The 21,375-nt window shown below is 40.5% G+C and overlaps 3 protein-coding genes across 3 annotated transcripts; all 3 read right to left on the reverse strand.

Moving 5' to 3' along the window:
• Window positions 1–1,487: 1,487 nt before the first annotated feature.
• Window positions 1,488–6,271, reverse strand: fblim1 (filamin binding LIM protein 1). The gene is made up of 8 exons (XM_084062062.1): window positions 6,088–6,271; window positions 5,042–5,404; window positions 4,810–4,952; window positions 3,815–3,923; window positions 3,554–3,723; window positions 3,129–3,307; window positions 2,799–2,919; window positions 1,488–2,675 (listed from the first exon to the last, which is right to left on the reverse strand). The coding sequence occupies exons 2-8, from the start codon at window positions 5,391–5,393 to the stop codon at window positions 2,565–2,567; spliced, it is 1,185 nt and encodes a 394-aa protein (XP_083918188.1). The 5' UTR covers window positions 5,394–5,404; window positions 6,088–6,271; the 3' UTR covers window positions 1,488–2,564.
• Window positions 6,272–7,159: 888 nt separating this feature from the next.
• LOC311048587 (transmembrane protein 82-like) lies at window positions 7,160–11,370 on the reverse strand (the record flags this gene model as incomplete). The annotated part of the gene is made up of 6 exons (XM_084061850.1): window positions 7,160–7,202; window positions 8,724–8,803; window positions 9,492–9,676; window positions 10,235–10,658; window positions 10,820–10,999; window positions 11,365–11,370. 6 exons carry the CDS (start codon window positions 11,368–11,370, stop codon window positions 7,160–7,162), a joined length of 918 nt encoding a protein of 305 aa, XP_083917976.1.
• Window positions 11,371–12,789: 1,419 nt separating this feature from the next.
• Window positions 12,790–19,188, reverse strand: slc25a34 (solute carrier family 25 member 34). Its single transcript, XM_084062066.1, has 6 exons — window positions 19,126–19,188; window positions 17,936–18,497; window positions 15,241–15,306; window positions 14,564–14,716; window positions 13,633–13,767; window positions 12,790–13,453 (listed from the first exon to the last, which is right to left on the reverse strand). Exons 2-6 carry the CDS (start codon window positions 18,428–18,430, stop codon window positions 13,277–13,279), a joined length of 1,026 nt encoding a protein of 341 aa, XP_083918192.1. The 5' UTR covers window positions 18,431–18,497; window positions 19,126–19,188; the 3' UTR covers window positions 12,790–13,276.
• Window positions 19,189–21,375: the final 2,187 nt, after the last annotated feature.

The raw sequence follows: 21,375 nt of genomic DNA on the forward strand, positions 1-21,375 counted from the left end.
ACAACAAAACTGAGACATCACATCACCCGGGGCTTGTGTTAAATCTGTGCCCGTTGGGTTGCTACAATGAGTTTGATATAAATAAAAAATAGACCGTGAAAAGAAGACCTTTGAATACACATTTGACCAAGGCACTAGCCTATACCTTGACAAAAAATGGCTTAATAGTGATCACAGCCGTTATAATGCAGTGTAATGAATATGATATAGTGACACCTATATAGTGATCATTCTGTTCCACTTGTGATACGTATTAACAAGTGGAACTACCTCATTTTGAGGATCACTGCTGATATGCAGCATTACTAAATGTGAACATATTTTTGAATTTTCTTTCTCTCCTCATCATTGCCCTACAAAGCAAAGGGGCAGTAATTGTGTGAGTTGTGAGGGTTGACCTCCTGTCTCTCGAAAAGTCACCTATTATTAGCACAGACAAGGACAGTATGTCCCATAGCAACATTTCTGGGTATAACATTTGCCGATGTGACATGAACAGTAAACCCATGTCATGTTGACCTTTAAAACATTTTGAAGTAGTTGCTGGTTGGCTTTGAATGTATGCTAAGTAGAGTGAAATGATGAGCCTATATGAGCTGATTCTATTTTCCAGACCTATAGGCCTACACAGTGGAAGCAATCTCTACACTATCCAAACAAAATGATCTGTTTACTGTGGCATATGCAGGCTATTGAAACTTGTCAGCAGGATTCAGTACTTGGCCACAATAATTCTACAAATTGCCTTCACTCATACTCATAGCCTATCTGCCATTAAAATATGCTGATTTTGCCCACTGAAGTATTTTAACATGCAATAAATCCTCTGCTACATGCTGATCCGTGGAGTGTTAGTATGATGAATGAAACAAGGCAATCTAGAGCTGTGTGTTGTTGAGCTACTTTGTAGACAAAGTAGCAGCACCCCCTGCTACTTTGTAGACAGACAGACAGACAGACAGACAAAAACTAAAAATGTTACCCAGTGCACTGTGCTGTCACAGTAAGGAATAGCATGAGGTACATACAAAAAGCCATTAGATGTTAAAGCTGCAATTCATAACTTTTTTAATGTAATACAATGTTATTTGATCTGTATGGTAGAGTATGTTATTACAATATAACACAAATGCAGTGGTTGGAGCAGGTAGGTCTCCACTCTCCATGCATGCTCTTATAATGCAAAATGTAGATCCTGTGGTCGGAGGGGTATTGCATGAAGCTCAAAGCGTAATATCTCTCCTGGCCAAGCAGGTTGTTCAAGATATATGAATATCACTGTAGCTGCCCAATGTAAAAGAATGAAGGAAAGTAACTCTCCCGCTACACTGAAGACATTTTTTCAATTGACATTTTAAAATTTAGGCTGAAGCTCATGAACATGTTAGTACAACATTGGTGATGTGTATGCAAGCTCAGGTTAAAACATTAGCCCAACATTGGTGCTCACAAACTGCATACGTAGTAACTTTGCACAGGGAAGCCACTCCATTATTAGACGCTGTCTTGTTTTAATAAGCATTGGTAGGTATACATGAAAGAATAATATGAGTCTTTTCAAAATACAAAACATAAATAATTCAACTGTCAATTTAGTTTCCGAATCGTCTGAATATGACTGTGATATCGTAATGAAACATTTATATGTCTTTTATTAATTAGTGAAAAGAAAATCTAGGGCCTTGTTCCCAGTGTTCCAATTAATGAAAACACAACAAAAAATTATATTATAGCATTTTTAAATATATAATATTGTATTGACTGTGAATATCTTCTTGCTATTTTTCAAAAGACTAATTACAAAGTTTCATTTTGAAGCCAGAAAACGCAATATAAAATCTTACATTTGACAAGGTTTTGTGAAAAGCACACAGGATTGTATGCATTGTGTAAACAGCTCATTTGGTCTCTGCCCCACTTCAACCTAATCAAGTTCTCTGGCAACAAGTATGATGAAAGGCTGCATTGGATCTTCTCTTTACAATAATACAATGTGGTACTCTATCACAGTATTATTTTTTAACAGAGAAGTGAGTTTGAAATGAGTTCTCAGTTACAGTCATGTAAAGATGACTTAAAGATTAATACTGCAGTCTTTCTTATAAACTGATTATTTCTGTTTGTGTAGTACACCGCAACCCAATGTAATTATGCCAATTATTGCCAGACTCCAAATAAAATATATTAGTTTACTTTCTAATTTAAAATAATATATTGATTGAGGTGGTGGATATTTTCAAAATTGGGCAAATAAGAAGAAAGAATACTTACCATAGTGTTTTTGCATTGTTATATATTTTTTTATATAAATATCTTTGGTGCATTTTGTAGTGTATTAAAGAGTGCAAAAATATCAAGTATGAAAGAAGTATAAAATGCCCATTGAAGGGCTATGTTTTACTATCATGAAAATAATCATCTACAAATGATGCTATTGGCAAAGGAATGTTGTGACATTCACAATCTCTATCTTTGAGATGGATGAGGCAAGTGTCTCATCTTCCAGAACCAGGCCTAATGCCACTTTTCCATTGGTCATCTTGTCGTGCGTTCCAAGGACAATGTCAGTGCTGGGCAGAGACCAAGGACAGGTGGCAAGATTTGCACAGCACCCTTCCATCCAAGGGATAGCAGCCATAGTCATTTGGGTCAGGAGAGAGCTGGATATCACAAATCTGCAGACAACATGAAATACAGAGAATTGTATTGTGTGTAGTGGCTTAGCAATCATTTATTTAGTGGTGTCCACGAGTGCATGTGCAAATGCATGTCTGTTTTTTTCTGCACAGTATGCCCACCTCACAACGATAGCACTCCTCATGGAAGGAGCGTCCCAGGCATTCTACAGTGTAGCTATCAATACCATCTGCTCTTGGAATGATTAGTTGGTTGCAGGCACTGCACTGTGGGGCGTATTTCCTGCATGTCAAAGTTTGTGGACAAAGAGAATATTATTTTAAGATCTATGATCAAACTTAACGGGCTACTCCTTTATAAATGCAACACAATTTGCCATTATTCAGCTGTTTTTAGCTTATAATGCATGAAACATGTAGCTAACGTGAGGTAACTGTGTGGCAATATTTTCTTTGGTATCAAACCAGATTTTTCAGACTGGACCATTTTACCTATAGTAGTCCTGGAGGCAGTACACCTCTCCCACTTCTCCCTGAGCAAATCTTTGCTCTCCAATTTGTTGACTGCATGTTGCACAGGTAAAGCAAGGTGGATGGTATGTTCGTTCCAGTGCACGGATCACATGATCTTTGATTACTTCACCACAAGCCCAGCAAAGTTCCAAACTGGCCTGAGGGAGAGATAGAGACATTACGATTGATTGATATACATCTTTTAAAATCTCTGTTATATTTGAATCTTATGTGGAAATAATTTAATTGGTGATTTTAAATGTATTGCTATAATTCAAACGTGTGTGCCTACACGACACGTGTGAGTATATGCAACCATGTTGGTGTTATGAGTGTAACTAAATGTTGCATGCCATGTAAATCAGACTAATCCCAAATTTAAGGAACTTGAAGCTGATACATACCTGGTAGCAGTCCTCACAGAGTGGGATTCCTGCCTTATTATAGTACAATTTACCAGCCAGTGGAACATGGCACTGCCTGCACTGGAAGCAACTGTCATGATACGTTCTGTTTAACGCTTCTACTGCAGGTTCATTAAGAGCCACAGTCTTCCGACAGAAGCCACACACCTCTGGAAAGTACACAAACGTTAAATTTAACGGGCTTTATGTACTGTAAAATGAATTGCTTAGCCCTGTAGTGATAAATATACTTTATTTTACCATTACTCTCTGGACTCATCTCCTGGTGACTGTTGCAGCTCCCCTGGGACTGTTCATCTTGAACACCCCCACTAGATGGTGTTCTTGGCTCTGGCTTGAATGTAGGTAACTGCCGATATAAGTTCATACCAAACAAAATTATAAAATGTAAAAACTATGACTGTGGACTGGGCACTGTGAGCATTAAGAGTTTTGAGGGATCACTGCACAGATTTGTAACAGTATTTCAACTCACTCATTCTCCAATTCAAGAAATGAAGCACTGAAGAGGCAGTGCTATCTGCCAACATCTAGACTATCTGCTAATATCTGGATTTAGAAATACTTTTCCAACACATGCTAACACTTAAACAGACACTATCACCATATTCAACGTTATCTATATATATTCGTAACGCACAGAAATCACAAACTACAAAGAATTCAAAATGTTATACTCATTGAAATGGGGATATATTATGTGCAGATCTGTAAGTATTTCCTTTCTATTCTCTTACTGGACAGAGATGGAACACAGCTCATTTTATTGAAGGGGCCCCCATCTATTGTGAGCGCTTTTAGTAAAATACATAAATTCCCCTCTGACCAAGAACGGGAAAGGCTACAGGAATCCAAGCCTTCTGCTTTTACTCAGTCAGCTTTATTGGTCTGTGTTTTCATTATTTCTACAGTGAGATCAAGCTGTAATGGAGGCCACAAGAAGTCAAGTTACTCACAGAGAGGTCAACAGTTTGAAAACATCCTGTTTTCTCAAGAAAAGGAGCATTTGGGTTACAATGTGTTTTCGTGTCATCCAATCATATCTAAAAGGCAGCTGTGTTTCCCTCAAGTAATCTGTTCTGCAGATGAGTCCCCATAACCGCTTTGGGAGATGATGCAGCGTTTGTGAAAGTTGTACTACTACAGTGTGTAAGCTACAAAATCTACATAAAAGGCAAGAAGATTGCTGATGTGATTTTATTTTTAGCATCATTGCAGCCAAGACCCATGCATACCTGTTTGTTGTAAGGTGGTGACTGGCTTGTGTACAGAGGGAGTGAGGGAGCCTCTTGAAGAGTAGGGGACAATGGAGGTGCCGATTCTTCAGAGAGTGCCGTTCCCACCGATAAGGGCAGCGAGGGAGATAGGGGAAAGACCTCTGTTGAAGAGAGAAGAGCAACCAAAATCAGATTTTTTATTTATTATTTAATTTAGTATTCGTCATCAAGATGATTTGTTCCATTTTACCGTCAGAGCCTCTGTGCACTTTGTCCCTCTGTTGGTCTGTGTCTGCCAGACTGAGTCTTGGATGGGTGACTGCAGGTTTGGAATCTGAGGGTTTGTCCTGGGGAGCTGGATGAGTAAGACCAACACTGTCTGTGCTGCTGCCGGACTCAGAGGAAGAGCTCTCTTTCTTGCGCCTTTGTGTGTGGACACTGTCGCTTGGCTGGACTCGCACCGCAGTGTGCTGCACATCTCTCTCAGGGGCATTGTGAGTCTGGAGTGCGTGCTGCTGCTGTGTCACAGTAGCACGGCACGGAGATGCTAAAGTGATGAAGACTGAGGATACCATCCGCTTTGGTGGAGCTGCTGATGCCATGCCTCTGTAAACTAACAAATTCACACGCACACGCATGCAAGCACGCACGCACACACACACACACACACACGCACACGCACACGCACACGCACGCGCACGCGCACGCGCACGCGCACGCGCACACACACACACACACACACACACACACACACACACACACACACACACACACACACACACACACACACACACACACACACACACACACACACACACACACATACACATACACATACACACACAGGATATGAGACATAGGAAGAAATCACTCATTGGACACTGAGAACTGTTTACACAGAATTCCTCAATAATATTGTGCAGCAACAAAGCTGACCCAAATAATAGAAGCAGCATCTGACATGATCTTTTGCAGCAACTATTCAATGTAAATTACACATATTCCATGACAGTATGCCAGGCCCCGGCTGATTGCAACATGGCAACATTACATTCAGCCGTTATCATGTAAATCAAGTTTGCCATTGTGTACACGCCCTTTTTGGCCAACTTTCTCAAAGCATTCAGTTTCACTATCAGTTTTTACTAATACACTCATAAAAAGTTTAAAACCCACAGATCTCATGGCCTATAATGACTCCCTTTAGAGGGACATGGCTTAAATCTAAATGATCTGAGGGTTTTTTCTCTTCTTATCTTCTGAGGATCATATTGTCTGCCCCATGCTATTACATACCTGAGAGAAACGTGTAGGTATGATGGTCAACTCTCTCGTCTTCGTTTCACCCCCTCTGTATCTCGGCACGTCTGGTTTGTTTCTCTATTTTCCCTCCTGATCCGCCACTGAGAGGGTTTAGTCGGGTAGAAAGGGCAGCTATCTACAAAAGCCACTCCTTTTCCTTCTGTACCTCCCTCCCCAAACTCCACTCTTCCATCGACCCCTCCTCCCTCTGTGGCTATATGACAATCCCTCTCTCTCTTTCTCCCAACCGTAAAAGGTGAACAGTTAATCTCTGGCAAAGTGTAGTAAAAAGCATGACACATACAAATGAAAACGTGGGCAGGTACACACATGCACACACAGTACACATACGTGTGCGTGTGCGTGTGCGTGTGCGCGTGCGTGTGTGTGTGTTAGTTTGTGTATCTCCATGCATGTGGAACACACACAGACACACACGCACGCAGCTTTCAAATACAATACCAGACAAAGTGCTCACTCATAAATGGACAAAAGTACACAAAGTCCCTCCCTCTTTCCACCCCTTTATCTTTTATCTCTTGAAATTCAACAGGATGTGACTGTACCTGCCTTTTCCACCCAATTTCAATCTGTACTCTTTGTCTCTCTCTCTCTCTCTCTCTCTCTCTCTCTCTCTCTCTCTCTCTCTCTCTCTCTCCCCCCCCCCCCTCTCTCTCTCTCTCTCTCTCTCTCTCTCTCACTCTCTCTCTCTCTCTCTCTCTCTCTCTTTTGAGAGCCTTGCAGCTCTCCCTTATTGTTCTATCAGCTTTATTTTCTCTACCTCCCTCAAAGAGTCTGCCTCCTTTTTTCTTCTCCGGCTTTCCTTCTTCCCTTCCCCCACTGCATTATATCACTTACTCTTAGCCTTGACTTACTATCAGTGTCTATAAGGCTTTGCTGTCACTTAGTTCTTATCGACATGCAGCTAGAACATTTAAAACACTGGCTGATACTAGAGCCTGTGAATGCAGAGAGACTTCTTAACATCTTGCCATAATTACCAGCTCTCTCAACTGCTGTACTAAAAAGCAGCTGTAAATGAGCAACTTCATTACAGCACAATGAATCATGACATTGTGCAAGAGGAGATGGTGGTAGTGTCTGGAGCTCTGGGAGAGAAAAAAAAGGCACAAGGGAGAAGGGCAACAGTGTGTGATGTCTGTGAGTTATGAACCAGCTGCTTTGTTGTGTTTGCTCTCCTCGACAGACCGACAGGCAGTATCAGCTCTACTGATCAGCACATATTATGCCTTTTCTCCTGCAGCCTGAACTGGAGGAATGCCCTCCCCTCACATGAGCCAATATACTTTGGAGGGGAGAGGGAGCTCAAACGAGCACAGAAAGAATGGTATATAAAAACACACAGATGGGGCAAAAAGATAAGGCTGAACGTATGTCAACGTGAAGGAAAAGTGAGGCAGGATTGTGTATAGGGATGCGCTGAAAGAGGGGTTAACAGGAGAAAGGGATGCAGAATAAGGGGAACCGATTGTGCGGGGAGGTTGGTCAAGAGGGTCTCTGTTGTTCCAGGGTCTAGGAATGGAATGCAGCAGTGATGTCAGAGCTGCAGGAGGGAGCATGCCTAGTGATGACACAATTCCCCTGAATTCTGTGCCCCTCCCCCACCACTAAAATGTTCATTAAAACACTTAAAAGTAACATGGCCGAGTTAGCGGTGTAACTTTTCAGATTGTCAAAGTGAAAATTGGAACATAACGGGGCTTTAACTGAGATATAAGTGCATGAGTTGTGGACAACAAGTCTACGAAAGCTTTTATTACAAGGTCAAGTGAAAAAAAACTGAAGGGGGAAAAAAACTAAAATAATTGTCTCTCTTAAAGAGAAAGGAAAGGAAGATCACGGTCAGACAAACGTTCTAATTCTAAAAGCACAACTTGGTCAGACTGAATGAGACCAATTTCTGAAACTGTAATGGAAATACAAATTATGTTTTCCTTTCTGTAACCATTGCTTTAATGTTTCCAGAGTGAGGAAAACTGTACTTCATGTGAGAAACTTTGCTGCAAATTATGCTGACAACACTCTTTTTTTTAGATGCTTGTGCGTGCTGGAGAGTGGGGGTAAAGTACAGTTTTTGCTGACAACACACCCTCTGCTTGTGCTCATTGGAACTGTTACCCTGTAGAACCTTTCATCAACTTCCTGCTCAGTCATTTTTCACATCACTATAATGAATCATTATGATGTCATTATGTTGTATCAGTACATCAATGCTCACTAAGGGTCCATTTTTACACTTTGAGATTTAAATTGACATGGATTTTACTGTGTGCAAAGAAGAACAAAACCTCCACTATTTATTTTCCATTTCATGTTATACAATGGAAAACTAATGTTACGTAGTATTACATTAAATTGACTCATTTCAAATCACACTAATATGGAACATAAGCTGAGCTGTTTAAAATTACTGTTTATTTCAGTTCAAAACAACTTTAAGAACTAGATAACAATAGGATTTGTGCCAAAAAAACATGGATGATGTGTTACTGTTGCTGAGGTCATTTGTTAATTGCTTTAGAGGTAGCCATTACTATTGAGGTAGATAGAAACAAACAGATACAGCCTATGATGACAATGTGCTGTCTAATGTCTCTGTGTCAGCTGACTTTGTGGGAATCTTTTGCCTTGATATCTGTCTGGAGCTCAATTCCAATTCCTTTTTGCCATGGCTTCCGTCTTCTTCCACCTAAAGATTGACAGAGACAATTGAGCACTTTTCTCAACATTATTAATAAACTATATGTGAATATTCTATTTATAAACAAGTTACAACAGACGTGTCTTCATATTAAACAGGAATGACAACAATACTATTAGTGTCTGAGAGGGGCTGCAGGGGGTCCCTAGCCAAACGATTGGTTTAATATCATTATAATTCAATTCACTTGAAATTATTACGAAACAAAAAATGTGCGACTCTTATGTTTCATGAACCATCATGAATCTATTATGATGACATTATGAACCATCATGAATCTGAATTATGACATTCAGACAGTTTAATTGCATTTTAAGCCAAAACATATTTTTTATATGAGTGTCCCTAGGACAGAATCATTATGGGGGTCTATGGCATAAAAGTTTGAAAAGGGGAGGTAAATGCAGTTTTTCCATAGAAAGGAGGTGTCATTCACTGCCAACATTTTCCTATTTCTCCTTTGTACATAGTGTTTTGTATTTGTTGATGATATGCGTTATTGTGTTATTTTTTTTATACAATCAATGTTGATGAATTGAATACATAGGACCACAATGGAAACAAGTACCCAGGACTTTTTTTGTGTTATCCTTTTAGCCTTAATGTCTGACTGTACCTTGTACTGTTTACATTTCTAACTAATAAAGCATTCAATCAATCGATCAATCCTACAGACCTTTAGCAGAGCTCCCATGAGGCTCTTGGAGGGCAGCAGGCACACTGCTTCCCCCAGGAATGAGATGAGGACATGAAGGACATCTGTCCACTGACCCACTGTGAGCATGAGCACCAACAGGGACCCTAAACGCAGCACCACGGTGTGCAACAGGGCCTCTGCACCGGTCTGCCGATGTTGCTCCTCTGTGGAGAAAAATAACTTAAGAATGAGGACTGAATAAAGGAATTGTCTCTCTCTCTCTAACAAAGGACCAGTGGTGTAAAGTAACTAAGTGTACACGTACTCAAGTAGGCTACTGTATGTACAATTTTGAGGTATTTTTTTTACTTTACTGGAGTATTTCCAATATTCAGTACTTTTACTTCTACGCCACTACATCTCAGAGGCAAATATTATACTTCTACTCCACTACAATTATATGAAAACTTTAGTTACTAGTTACTAGAGTAGATTTCGATTATTATTACAAAACATACATTACCCACTTTAGCCCTATACATTTCGGCCATTTGAAAATAGCCGATCTCACAATGTGTTGCGTTGTGAGCTTGTAGATCTGCTATTTTCAAAAGATTTTTATACATTTGAAAACTTGTGAAATGGGACATTCTGCATAATGAGGACTTTCTACTTTTGGTACTTTAAGTACATTTTGATACCAATACTTTTGTATACTTTTTACTCAAGTAAAAAAAATTGAGTACTTTTTCCACCAGTGCAAAGGTTGTCTTCACCATTACCTTGCATAGTGACCACCAGCATAGTGTAGCACAGGGTCAGAGGTGTCCAAAACTTTAGAGCGTCAGTTTGTGACAGAAAGTGTTTGTACACAGCACTGATGGAGGCCAGGCTTCCTATTGCAAATGCAAGGAAGACCAATCTTTGCAGTGAAGCTAGTGTAGTGTGTCCAGAGGTCAGGAGAGTGATGCACGGGCCACAGTAACGCTCTGTGCTATGCAGAGGGTAAAGCCTGGCTATATGGCTCCAGAGACGTTGACAAATGCCCATCAGGAACCAGCTAAGCCCGGCTGCCAGCAGCAAGCTGAAAGAGCTGTGTACAGCCCCCTGCTGGAGGAAGTCAAGAGTGCAGGTCAGGACACAACCCAGGGAAAACTGGCATTGGATCAAGAGCAGCCTGTTGCCTCTGCCACTGCCAGGGTCATCCTGGGTGTAGAGAGAAGGCAAGGAATGTTGTGAGTTAGAGCAATTTAATATACACGAGACAAACACATTCCATACTGTATTTAAAACAAGAAGCCATTGATGAATATACAGTATTACATTTGCTGGCTAACTCCTCTCACTAGTGAGAAACTCACCCGCACTGTAGTCATCCAAGCAGACACAACCCTGAGGGAGAACTCCAACACCAAGAGGGAGGAAACCCGTGAGCCCACCATGGAGAGGAGACCAGTCAGGCACCAGAACTGGAGCGATGTCTTCCAGTGCTCTCCCACCAGGCCACCTGCAGAGGGAGACCTCTGTTTCTGGCCATTCTGGCCATTCTGACTTTAAGAATCAGTTTAGAGAAAATAGAGAGAAAATCATTTTAATCATAAATGTAACTGCAAAGTTGATCTTCAACAACATTCTCTAAGGCAGTGGTTCTCAAACCTTTTCATGTCAAGGACCCCCAAAATGATATGTATTTGGCCTCTCAGACCCCCATCTCAAAATGTTTTGTTCCATGGACCCCAAGAAGCAAAGATTTGAGTTGAACAAAAATATTAATATTCAAAGATTTGCACAAATTATTCACGATTTTTAAGTGCCGCGCTACAAGTTTGTAGATCTGCTATGTAAAGTGTTTGAAATGATTGTGACGCTTTGAGAACCAATGCTCTAAGAAGGCTTCCCAAAATAATCTCACCTGCATGTTCGTATGAATAGATGAATTTTTATCAGGTTACAGAGCACTGAGATCCCACATGCACCCACCAGTCCTAGACAAAACAAGACAAGACATTTCAGCCAAAACAGAACAGCATTCATCTTTCACCACATCAAATATTTTCTTGTATGAAACTTCTTGACATTGTTGGATACGTAATGTTTAATGAGTAGACAAATTTGTCTGATAAAACTATTGCACACTCACCTTGCAAAAAACAATCAATTGGGTTTCCATCCAAAAGCCCCAAGATCCATAAGAGGGGTAACATGTTTTCCTCCCAATATCTCAACAGACATTAAACATACGTTATGACCTATCTTCCCTTCATTCCATTGCAATTTGAAACCTAAATCCCAATCTACGCTGAAGTACTTAGCTGTGAGACAGTGGCTCACCACGTTGAGTTGCTGAGTCCAGTGCACATGGTCTTTGTTTCCTGCAACTGATCACAGAGCACTCACTCACTGTTTAAAGTCCAAAGGTCAAATGTGATTTCATTTGGGTGTTCAGTCTTATCATTTCATGATCAAAGGGGCTTAAAGTCTTCTCGAAAGGATAATTGAGCCTACAAAGCAAACGGTCACAAGACCAATAGTATTACAGGATTTGCTTTCCATGAATAAACTAACCTTTCTGTTCAACATCAACCTTTAGACAGCATGCAACTGCTCAAATTCCATTTAATTAAAAAGTTATTTTTTTTATACTTTATTTATAAAACATCGAGGGAATTTGGGTGGAAGAATGTAATAAGCACACCCAAAATCAAAAGTAAACAACTGAGAAAGCAGCAATATTGTTGGAGACAGTGTGGACATTTGTACACCGATCACTCACATATATTCTGGTCGTGTGAGAACCTACATTCTGGGACAGTGTTCTCTGGATTTTGGAGGAAGTAATGGGTTATAAGATTGTTTGTGATCCCCGGATTTTATTTATCTCGGATTGACCCCAGAGGACATAATAGGACATGAGGACATATACCTGTTCAAAATCTTGACACTGGCAGCTAAAAAAGCCATCACAAGAAAATGGCTGAAAACAGATCCTCCTAGAGAGGAACATTGGTTTGATATTATTGAAGAAATATGTCTCAAATATGTCTAAAGAATTACCTATAACCTGAGGACTAAAGCAGAGTTATTTGAAAAACGTTGGGAAAAACTGTATTTGTATAAGAGTAAATAGTACCCCCCCCCCTCTTTTCATTTTTATTTTCCTTTTATTGTATTTTATGTTACTGTATTGTTTCTTTTTTTGGTCACGTCCATCTTCTTGAATGTATGTTTTGTTCTTGTTGTATCTGTTGTCTGAAAAAAATAAATACAGAGATTTTTAAAAAAAACGACTTTATTTAACAGCAGCTCAAATGCTTAAAACAGCAACTGATACAATTTCATTAAAAGGTTTATCCACGTCAAATCTTTTTCTTTACATAGATAAGTACTCTTACAAGAAAAAGAGGCCAATAAAGTTAGCGCTATCACAATTTTGGACTCCAACCCTGGAATACATGGCCTGAATACCCAAACTGTTCAGAATATATCTTCAGGTCATTCCTTTAACAAGTTTGTGTGCCAACAGGATCTCAAAGTTCTGCAAGGAGAAAAGTTCAGTTCACCTCGCCCAGGTGGCTTGGAAGGCATTACAGTAACATCTGAGAGTTTGACCCTACTGACATATCTGACAATGGCACCAAGCTGTTCAAAAGAGTCAGTGCAACATGTATTTATTACTGTGAAATTGGTGTGTTAATCCATCTTTCCCACTTCCTAACATAAGAAAAGTCACAAAGTACAGGGTTTCTTCAATAGTGGACCACTCAGATTCCTTCAAATTTGCCTTCATGATCAAATTTGAATGTTTGTGCGTCTCAGTTCCTGCTCTAGTGTTGGTACTCCTGAAAGGCCCGCTGCCTCATCAGATCCCAGAACAGCATGCTGAGCACTGTGTGTGGGGCCAAGCGAACAAATACTGGGCCCATGCCTTTATATAATCCCATGAGGCCCTCGGTGTGGCACACTTTCAGCAAACAATCCATGAATCCATGGTAGAGGCGACCCTAAAAGGGCACACAAAGATACATTTTTCATGACATTATACAACACACAGACAACTTCTATGAGCTGCGTTCTAATATAACCCCCCAAAATTAGGTATGGTATAAAGCAAAGTGTCAAATGGTAAAATAAAAAAGGAAGTGGTTACAACAGTCAAATACAGTACAAATGTTTTACTCACTCGACGAAACTCATCTACTGGTTGGTTGTAGAGTCGTGTGCTGATGACATCAAATGGAGTCATGGTGATCGTCACAGCAACTCCACTTATCATAGCGGCTAGCAAAGCAATGAGCCAGCTGTTTGGACTGAACCACTGCAAGGATACAGAAAACATGATGAACCAAATGATGGTAGTATGGAGGAGTTTTAGCTCTTAAGCCTGAGATTGAATGACCTGTTCGGTATCCTAAAAGCGTGAATGCTATTCTCCCTGACAAATTATGCAAACCACGCCCCAATCGCTATGATTTTTACATCAAGACAACAAGGCAGTCACGTGGACACACACAGCGAGACCAAGATGCCTGTGCTGTGCATAGCGGAAAATGTCTTTGCACGATGACGAGCATGGCATCCGAGTTGGCAAGCCATGGTGGACAGAAGAGTTTATCACCCGTTTAAAAATTGCACATACAGTAATGACGTGGAGGCGGCAGTGGCTCAGGGGGTAGAGCGGCCTCTTGTGAACCTGGAAGGTTCCTGGTTCGTTCCAGGGCACCTCCTGCGTGAAGTGTCAAAGTGTCCTTGAGCAAGACACTGAAACCTTAAGCAGGTTGGTGGCTTCCATTGTGTCCTAAGCCGTCGCTGTGTGAATGTGTACGTAAATGGGTGAATGTAATGATTCACATTGTAAAGCACTTTGGATAAATGGCACTATATACAGTAAATGTAACCATTTAACAATTTTACACATGCGTTAGGCTAGCTAATATTAGCGGCCTAGCTAGCTACATAATGTTAACAGACTGGCTCCAAGTGGGCTCGTCACTTCTACCCAACCAAAAGGAAGGACAGCATAGCCAATGGAAACGGTCGGGCATGGTCTGCATAATTTGTCGGTGTGAATACTGCATCCTAAAAGTGTCAGCTGTTGGTTCCAGTTACAGTACCTGGGCATTTGACACCCATTCCTTGCCAGAGCTGAAGGTGGCCAATTGTGCTGCTGAGCCCACCATGACGCGAGGCACAGCCCCATTCACGCCCCTCCACAAGCCAATCAAACCTTCTTTTTTATAGATAGTCGCAAACGCATTGGACACTCCCTGAAGAGTAAAATAAAAAAAAAAAAAGAGAGAAAAAAATACATCATGAACAATTCAAAATAACTTCCAAAATGCATAAAAACATTATGAATGTGTAACCAACTGGATTCTAACCCAGATCTCTCATGAGGGAAAACTAAACATCTACCACTCAACTCATTGTGCTTTAACTTTTTGTCAACATTTGCTGAACAAAGTCTTCTGACCATGTACAGTATGACTTTAAGGCTTATTGTGTAAAACATGTTTTGCTAAATGGTGAACAGGACTGGGTGCATATTTGAAGGTGACTCCCAATCATGTCAGTGACATTTGTCTTGAATTTCTTGTGTTCACAAGCCACAGCTCTGTTTGCATAACAGTAAATTGGTTGTTACGTTGTAAAATGTCTGTTTGCACAATGCACTGGCAAATATTCAAAATACCATATGAGGGTGAACTCTGACAGGATGAACTGAACAATTAGAGGAAGCTAATTCAGAGTGTAAAACATACTAGTCTAGTTAAGCATAGGGACAATTTACCTGATGGTTATGCTGGTGGCCAACAGCTATGGTTTCAACAGTTTGTGCCTGCAGATGGGTTTTCACCTATGAATAAAACAAGCCATACAAGGTTCATGTTATTTAACGTTTGAAATACTGCAGAGTAGAAAGCATTAAGCACTGTACCATGACAGAACCTTAAGTTACAATGGAGGAAATGAGACGAAAAACATGGAAATGATTCACGTGTCAGGTATGGTATGCGTTATGTAACAATTATGAGTTATGTAAAGATTACATATAGCTCTGCCAAAGTACACCTGACTTATAACATTAACATTCTGATGAAAAATTAAACCTTACAAAATGATGATACAATGTCTGAGGCAAAGAATTGCACTCCCAACTTTGTCAATCTTTTCCTCTTCTTCTTCTTCTTCTACAGCAGGGGTTTTCAACTGATTGTGAAGCAGGGACCACCACCCTGACTAATAAGAATCAACCTGGGGACCACTGTTGTGTTGGGTGGGGATATGGGCTAAGATTAGTTTTTTTTTTGGTAACACTTGTTATGCATCCCACTGTTTCTCAACCAATAGTCCATGGACTACTAGTGGTCCATGGTATAATTAGGTCTGCAGGTGGTCCATGGGAAAATGTTTTAAAATGGAAATAAATAAGATACCTTTGTTAAATGCATTAAAATATGACCATTAAAAAAACATTTGAATTAGGCGTGGTGTGGGGGGAAACGCTTGGAATTGAATAATTCATTGCATGACACTACGTGCAACAAATTATATCAAGCCCTTATAAGTTATCGGTCATTATTGAACTGAAATATGCTAGTGGTCCAGAGCTCAAAAAAGGTAGAGAATCACTGATCTATTCTTATCTAGCAGTTACCCTAATTCCGTTCTCTTACTTCCAACCTTCCATATTAAACTCATGTTAACAAGATAATACTGATTGTATGCGCGCCAAGCACACACAAGCACACACATAATGAGGACTCAACCAGGCAACCTGGTACACTTCCCCTACTTCTTGAGATTCGAACTCCCCTTTTCTGTGTAATTGCTTCATCTCCAACTTAAATGAAGCAAATTACAACATTGACGTGTCATCATAGGTCACCAGGTCATTTAGTTTCTCAACTAGTGGAAAATAAATTGATAAAAATAAAAGACAGTCTTCACTTTCCCTAACTAAATGCATGATCAGGGACCACATGCCATTCCTTCACAGACCACCAGTGGTCCATGGACCACCAGTTGAAAACCCCTGTTCTACAGCATCTCAGAATGACAATTATATACAAATGTCCCCAAGGCAAACAAGCGAACCTTCGGGGACAGAGCCTTCAGTGTGGCAGCCCCCACCCTGTGAACTCTCTCCCAATAGGGATTTGCCATGCTCCAACACTGGACTCTTTTAAAGCTGCCTTGAAAAGACACCTATTCTCTCAGGCTTATGGCATATAGTTGTTGTTGTCGGTTTGTTTGTCTGTTAGTTGTTCATTTTTTTTATGTAAAGCGTCCTTGGGTTTATGAAAGCGCTATATAAATTCAAGCTATTATTATTATTATTAAAGACCCAACTTTAATTTAACAGTGAAACTGTGGTATAACGTGCACACTTTGAAATAACAATTCATGTTTCTTGCCGTCTGTCACTACTACTGTACAACAATGTCTATTTTTGGCATCGCAGGGAGGCTTAAAGATGCACGCTGGGTATTTTTAGTGACCTACATACAGTAATACAAACATTTCATCACGTATATAGTGTTTCCATGATGCAGCAGAAGGCGGTGGTCTTATTGATGAGGTGACTGACAGTCAGGGTAGAAAACAAACAACACTGCTGGTGGCTGTGTATAAGACAGGGCACCTTGGAACATGACAGAGATGCACACCAACATCGTATAGTGAAATTCGACTCTGTTATGACAATGTCAACACAGTAGCAGCTGTTAAAAAAACGTATACATAGAATGCTATGTTCCACTCGCGTCATTGATTCATTCTTTTTTAGGAGGCGTTTACCATGTGCTTGTTTAAGTCAAATGTTACCATTTAGTTTTGTCATTTAAAATATTAGCTAGCCTAGAATTATTATACAGACAAAAATATTAGCTTTTAATTGAATTCCAATTATATTGCAGGTCTGGTTTCTGTATTTGTAAACAAAACAAATACTGTAGTCTGTGCTCATTCATTTACGGTATGTGCTATAGTTTGATGCGGAGCTATGCTGTATTGACTGGTTCGAACAGTGGCAGTGTTCTGCTGAAACCTTCTGCATAATGTATGAGGTGGTTTGAAGATGATAACTTATTATTGTTTCTTACCCCTACTGTATTACACAGCAGAGCTATAAGTAGCAGTGGCATTTGTGCTGTTTTGCTAACTCTTTCACTTTGTTTATATGTCAGGTGCGTACGTAGGTGTATGTGCATGCTATATATTCCTACATTCAATTTGAGTGAATTAAACATGATTCTCAAGGATCCTGAATCTGGCCTTATTGTGCAAATATCTCTTGATTGTATTCACAGTCCAAGTCATAAACAACAACTAATTAGGACTCAGGAGTCAAGGAAGATATACAGTATCATAGTAATCTCAAGACTCACTTTTAGCACAGGGTTAATCGCTATTTGTGATACAGACACAACAATCTCAAAGATACAACACTAACAACAGAAACCCTCACTGTTGCACTTGCTTACCAGATAAGCAGGTGAGGCAACGAAGGCACCCAGTGCACCAGCTCCTGCACCTGACAGAAGACTCCCTCCGTGGACTGCGGTGAGGCCTGAAGCTTCACAGTACGAATAGGAGCCGAGCCTCACACCGTTCATAAGGCCCTGGTACATCAACCCGACGGAGAGCCCCTTCTGCAAGCCGCGGAGGCCATCCGTGCGCCCCACCACCCAGAGGGCCTGAAGCACCCCTTGATAATGTCTCTGATAGGAGCCCCGTGCACACAGCTCTCCCTGGAGCTGCAGCCTGGTCTTCACAACCTCCAAAGGATTGGTGAAAACACACGCTCCACAGCATGCGAGTGCACCCAAGGCAAAGTCAATATGAGGCAAAGCGGCTGGAGGTGGAGGTGAGGGTGTCAGAACCCCAAGAGCAGCCACCGTGGATGCCATTTCACACAGGGGCTGAGCACTAAATGGAGAGTCTTTAGATGAATATTTCTGGAGCTCCGTGCTAGTCATTCCTCAGTGGTGTTCTTCACACGCGTGTGCCCTGAGAGTTATTGGTTGATGGTTTTGTTCACTCAGTCTAGAGGGGATGAGTAGAAAAAAAGAGCATACAAAAATTGCTGCAATCAACTAATATTCGCAATATTAATACTTGATATGTGCATTTCACAACAACACAATGACATCACATATCACTGTCTTGACTCATACTCTTCTTTGTTTTTGTCTTGTGTTTAGAAATGTAGCAAGTTTCCGAAAGTCTATAACCCTGACCATTGTGACCAACAAAGGTTTTGTGTTTAGATAATATCTGTGATACAGGCAGAGGCTATATATGGTGATTCAAAGTTTACTTCAGCCAGCTGTAGTTCAGACTGAGTGCTGCCAGACCAGTTGAGAAATTCTTTCCAACTTTCCATTCAATGAGAAAAACAAGTCATTCATCAACCCCAAACATTGACACAAAGACAAACGCATCTTTTTTTTCTACATACACATTCTTAAAAAACATAGCCTAGAGCACACAAAAAAACAATGTTATTGTAAGCAACTACAACAGTCACGGACAGCCCAGACAACAAGTTGTTTCAAGTTCACAAACAAAGTACATTACATAACAATTCAACACATGCACAATGGATCTTTCACATTACCTCTTGTAATGAGCATATATCAAAGTGACTACAAATGAATGAGAAGAAACTCACAGTGGCTTTTATTACATTTTCTTCTTCCATTCTTTCCTCTCCTCGTTGAAGGCAACATTGTAAACATTCTGTCCTCAGCACATTCATTGTCAGACTCTCCGCCCACAGCCTTACTCCAGAGCCAATGCACAGGCAGGGCCGTCGCCACCTCATCACATCCCTGGCTCTGTGCGAATCAAACAGCTTGATCTTCCTGCCCCCTGCCAGAGGTCCTATTGAAACTCTCTGGGTTAAAGGTGATTGTTGCTCTGAGAGAGGGGGTGGATCAGTGTCTCAGCAAAAAAGTGCAATAACAATCATCATATGCACCCTGATATTCCTTGTGGACAGTGGTGGAAAAAGTACTCCATTTTTTTTACTTAAGTAAAAGCATCAATACTGCAATGTAGAAACACTCAGTAGAAAGTGATCATTATGCAGAATGTCCCATTTCACAAGTTTTCATATAAAATGTATACAAATCTTTTGAAAATATCAGATCTACAAGCTCACAATGCCTCGCGCTGCGATGCATTGTGAGCTTGTAGATTGGCTAATTTCAAATGTCCGAAATGTATAAAGTGGTTAATGTATGTTTTGTAATAATAATCCAAATCCACAAAGAAATATAGTAACTAAAGTTTTCTAATTATTGCAGTGGAGTAAAAGTACAATATTTGACTCTGAGATGAAGTGGAGTAAAAGTGCAAAGTAAAGTAACAAATTGTAAATACTCAGTAAAGTAAAAGTACCTCAAAATTGTAATTATGTAGAGTACTTAAGTAAATGTACTTAGTTACTTTCCACCACTGCTTGTGGGGTTCTCTCTCCTGAATGGATACAATTGGTATTCAGACCTGAAAATATATTTTCTGTTTACCAACTAACTGGAGAGATGGGGAGAGACCCCTGTTACTGAACAAACACTCTATTATAGCAATGATTACTATCAGAATAAACTTTTTTACAAAAAAACATACATAACTGACTTTAATGGTTAGTTAATGACCCAAACTAATAATATCAACACTAAGACTTGGTCAGAATTCTATATAATGAATCCATGTACTGCCTCCAAACATTTGAGCATACAAGAGTGGACCACTAGTAGTCCTTGTATTGACAAATGATTGTGGTACTTGAAGCTGATTCTTGTTTCCCAAACCTGCTATGTCCATGGGAACCACTAGAGGCTGATCTTCTTTAACACTTTTTACCCACACACCAATCTGGGTACCCATCAGCAAAACAAATCCTTGCTACAGCATGGAACAGTTGTGAGCAACATATTCTATCCCATGCAGACTGAATGGTGACCTACAGAGTGACACACGCACGCACGCATGCGCGCGCGCGCACACACACACACACACACACACACACACACACACACACACACACACACACACACACACACACCTACCTGGCCCATATTCCTTCGTAAGGGGTTAGGTGAGGTTTAAGCCTATACGTATGCTGTGCTGCTCCCATAACTACAAATGTCAGGTCAATCAAATAAGCCAGGGGTTTTCAACTGATTGTGAACCAGGGACCACTACCCTGACTGAAGAATCACCCAGGGGACCACTGTTGTGTTGGGTGGGGATATGGGCTAAGATTAGTCTTTTTGGTAACACTTGCTATGCATTCCCTGTCTGTAATGCATTATAATCAGCTTAAAACACTGTATGATTATAGTTATAAGAACTAAAATATGCATAACTCTTCATAAGACTGTTTCTCAACCAATTATCCATGGACACGTTCTTAAATGACTGAAATATTATGCTAGTGAGCAGAGCTTACTTTATCCAGTCTTCTATATTAAACTCATATTAACTGTGAGTGAGCAGACACCCTATTACATGGGCACATTTAATAATAATAAGTAAGGCAATCCGGTACACTTACCCTTCTCCTCCCTTTTCTGTGGAAGTTCTTGGCCTCCTACTTCCCAGTAACTGCTGTCAACTACATTGACTTGTCATCTTAGGTCACCAGGTCATTGAGTGAACCGTTTCTCATGGCATGATTACGGGTGGTCCACGTCTATCTCGTAATTTTCAGGTATGACAGCATGAAACTCAGTAACTTTAAACATAGACTGAGGGCCAGCCTGATGAATCAAGCCTCTCCACTTGCTTCTACCATATAACGTAGCTTTCTGCACACACACACACACACACACACACACACACACACACACACACACACACACACACACACACACACACACACACACACACACACACACACACGTGCAGACAGAGC

This window comes from Gymnoscopelus microlampas, assembly GCF_963454915.1.
Source record: "Gymnoscopelus microlampas genome assembly, chromosome: 7".
In the NCBI taxonomy this organism is placed as follows: domain Eukaryota; kingdom Metazoa; phylum Chordata; class Actinopteri; order Myctophiformes; family Myctophidae; genus Gymnoscopelus; species Gymnoscopelus microlampas.

Excerpts from the sequence above, each read along its gene's own strand:
- slc25a34 (XM_084062066.1), bottom strand. The coding sequence starts at position 18,430 with ATGACTAGCACGGAGCTCCAGAAATATTCATCTAAAGACTCTCCATTT. Across the intron at positions 15,307-17,935 it reads TTGCCTCACCTGCTTATCTG|GTGAAAACCCATCTGCAGGC; the intron begins GTAAGCAAGTGC and ends TTTTATTCATAG. Across the intron at positions 13,454-13,632 it reads CAGTAGATGAGTTTCGTCGA|GGTCGCCTCTACCATGGATT; the intron begins GTGAGTAAAACA and ends GTGCCCTTTTAG.
- fblim1 (XM_084062062.1), bottom strand. The coding sequence starts at position 5,393 with ATGGCATCAGCAGCTCCACCAAAGCGGATGGTATCCTCAGTCTTCATC. Across the intron at positions 4,953-5,041 it reads AGTGCACAGAGGCTCTGACG|AGGTCTTTCCCCTATCTCCC; the intron begins GTAAAATGGAAC and ends TCTCTTCAACAG. Across the intron at positions 2,676-2,798 it reads AGGAGTGCTATCGTTGTGAG|ATTTGTGATATCCAGCTCTC; the intron begins GTGGGCATACTG and ends TGTTGTCTGCAG.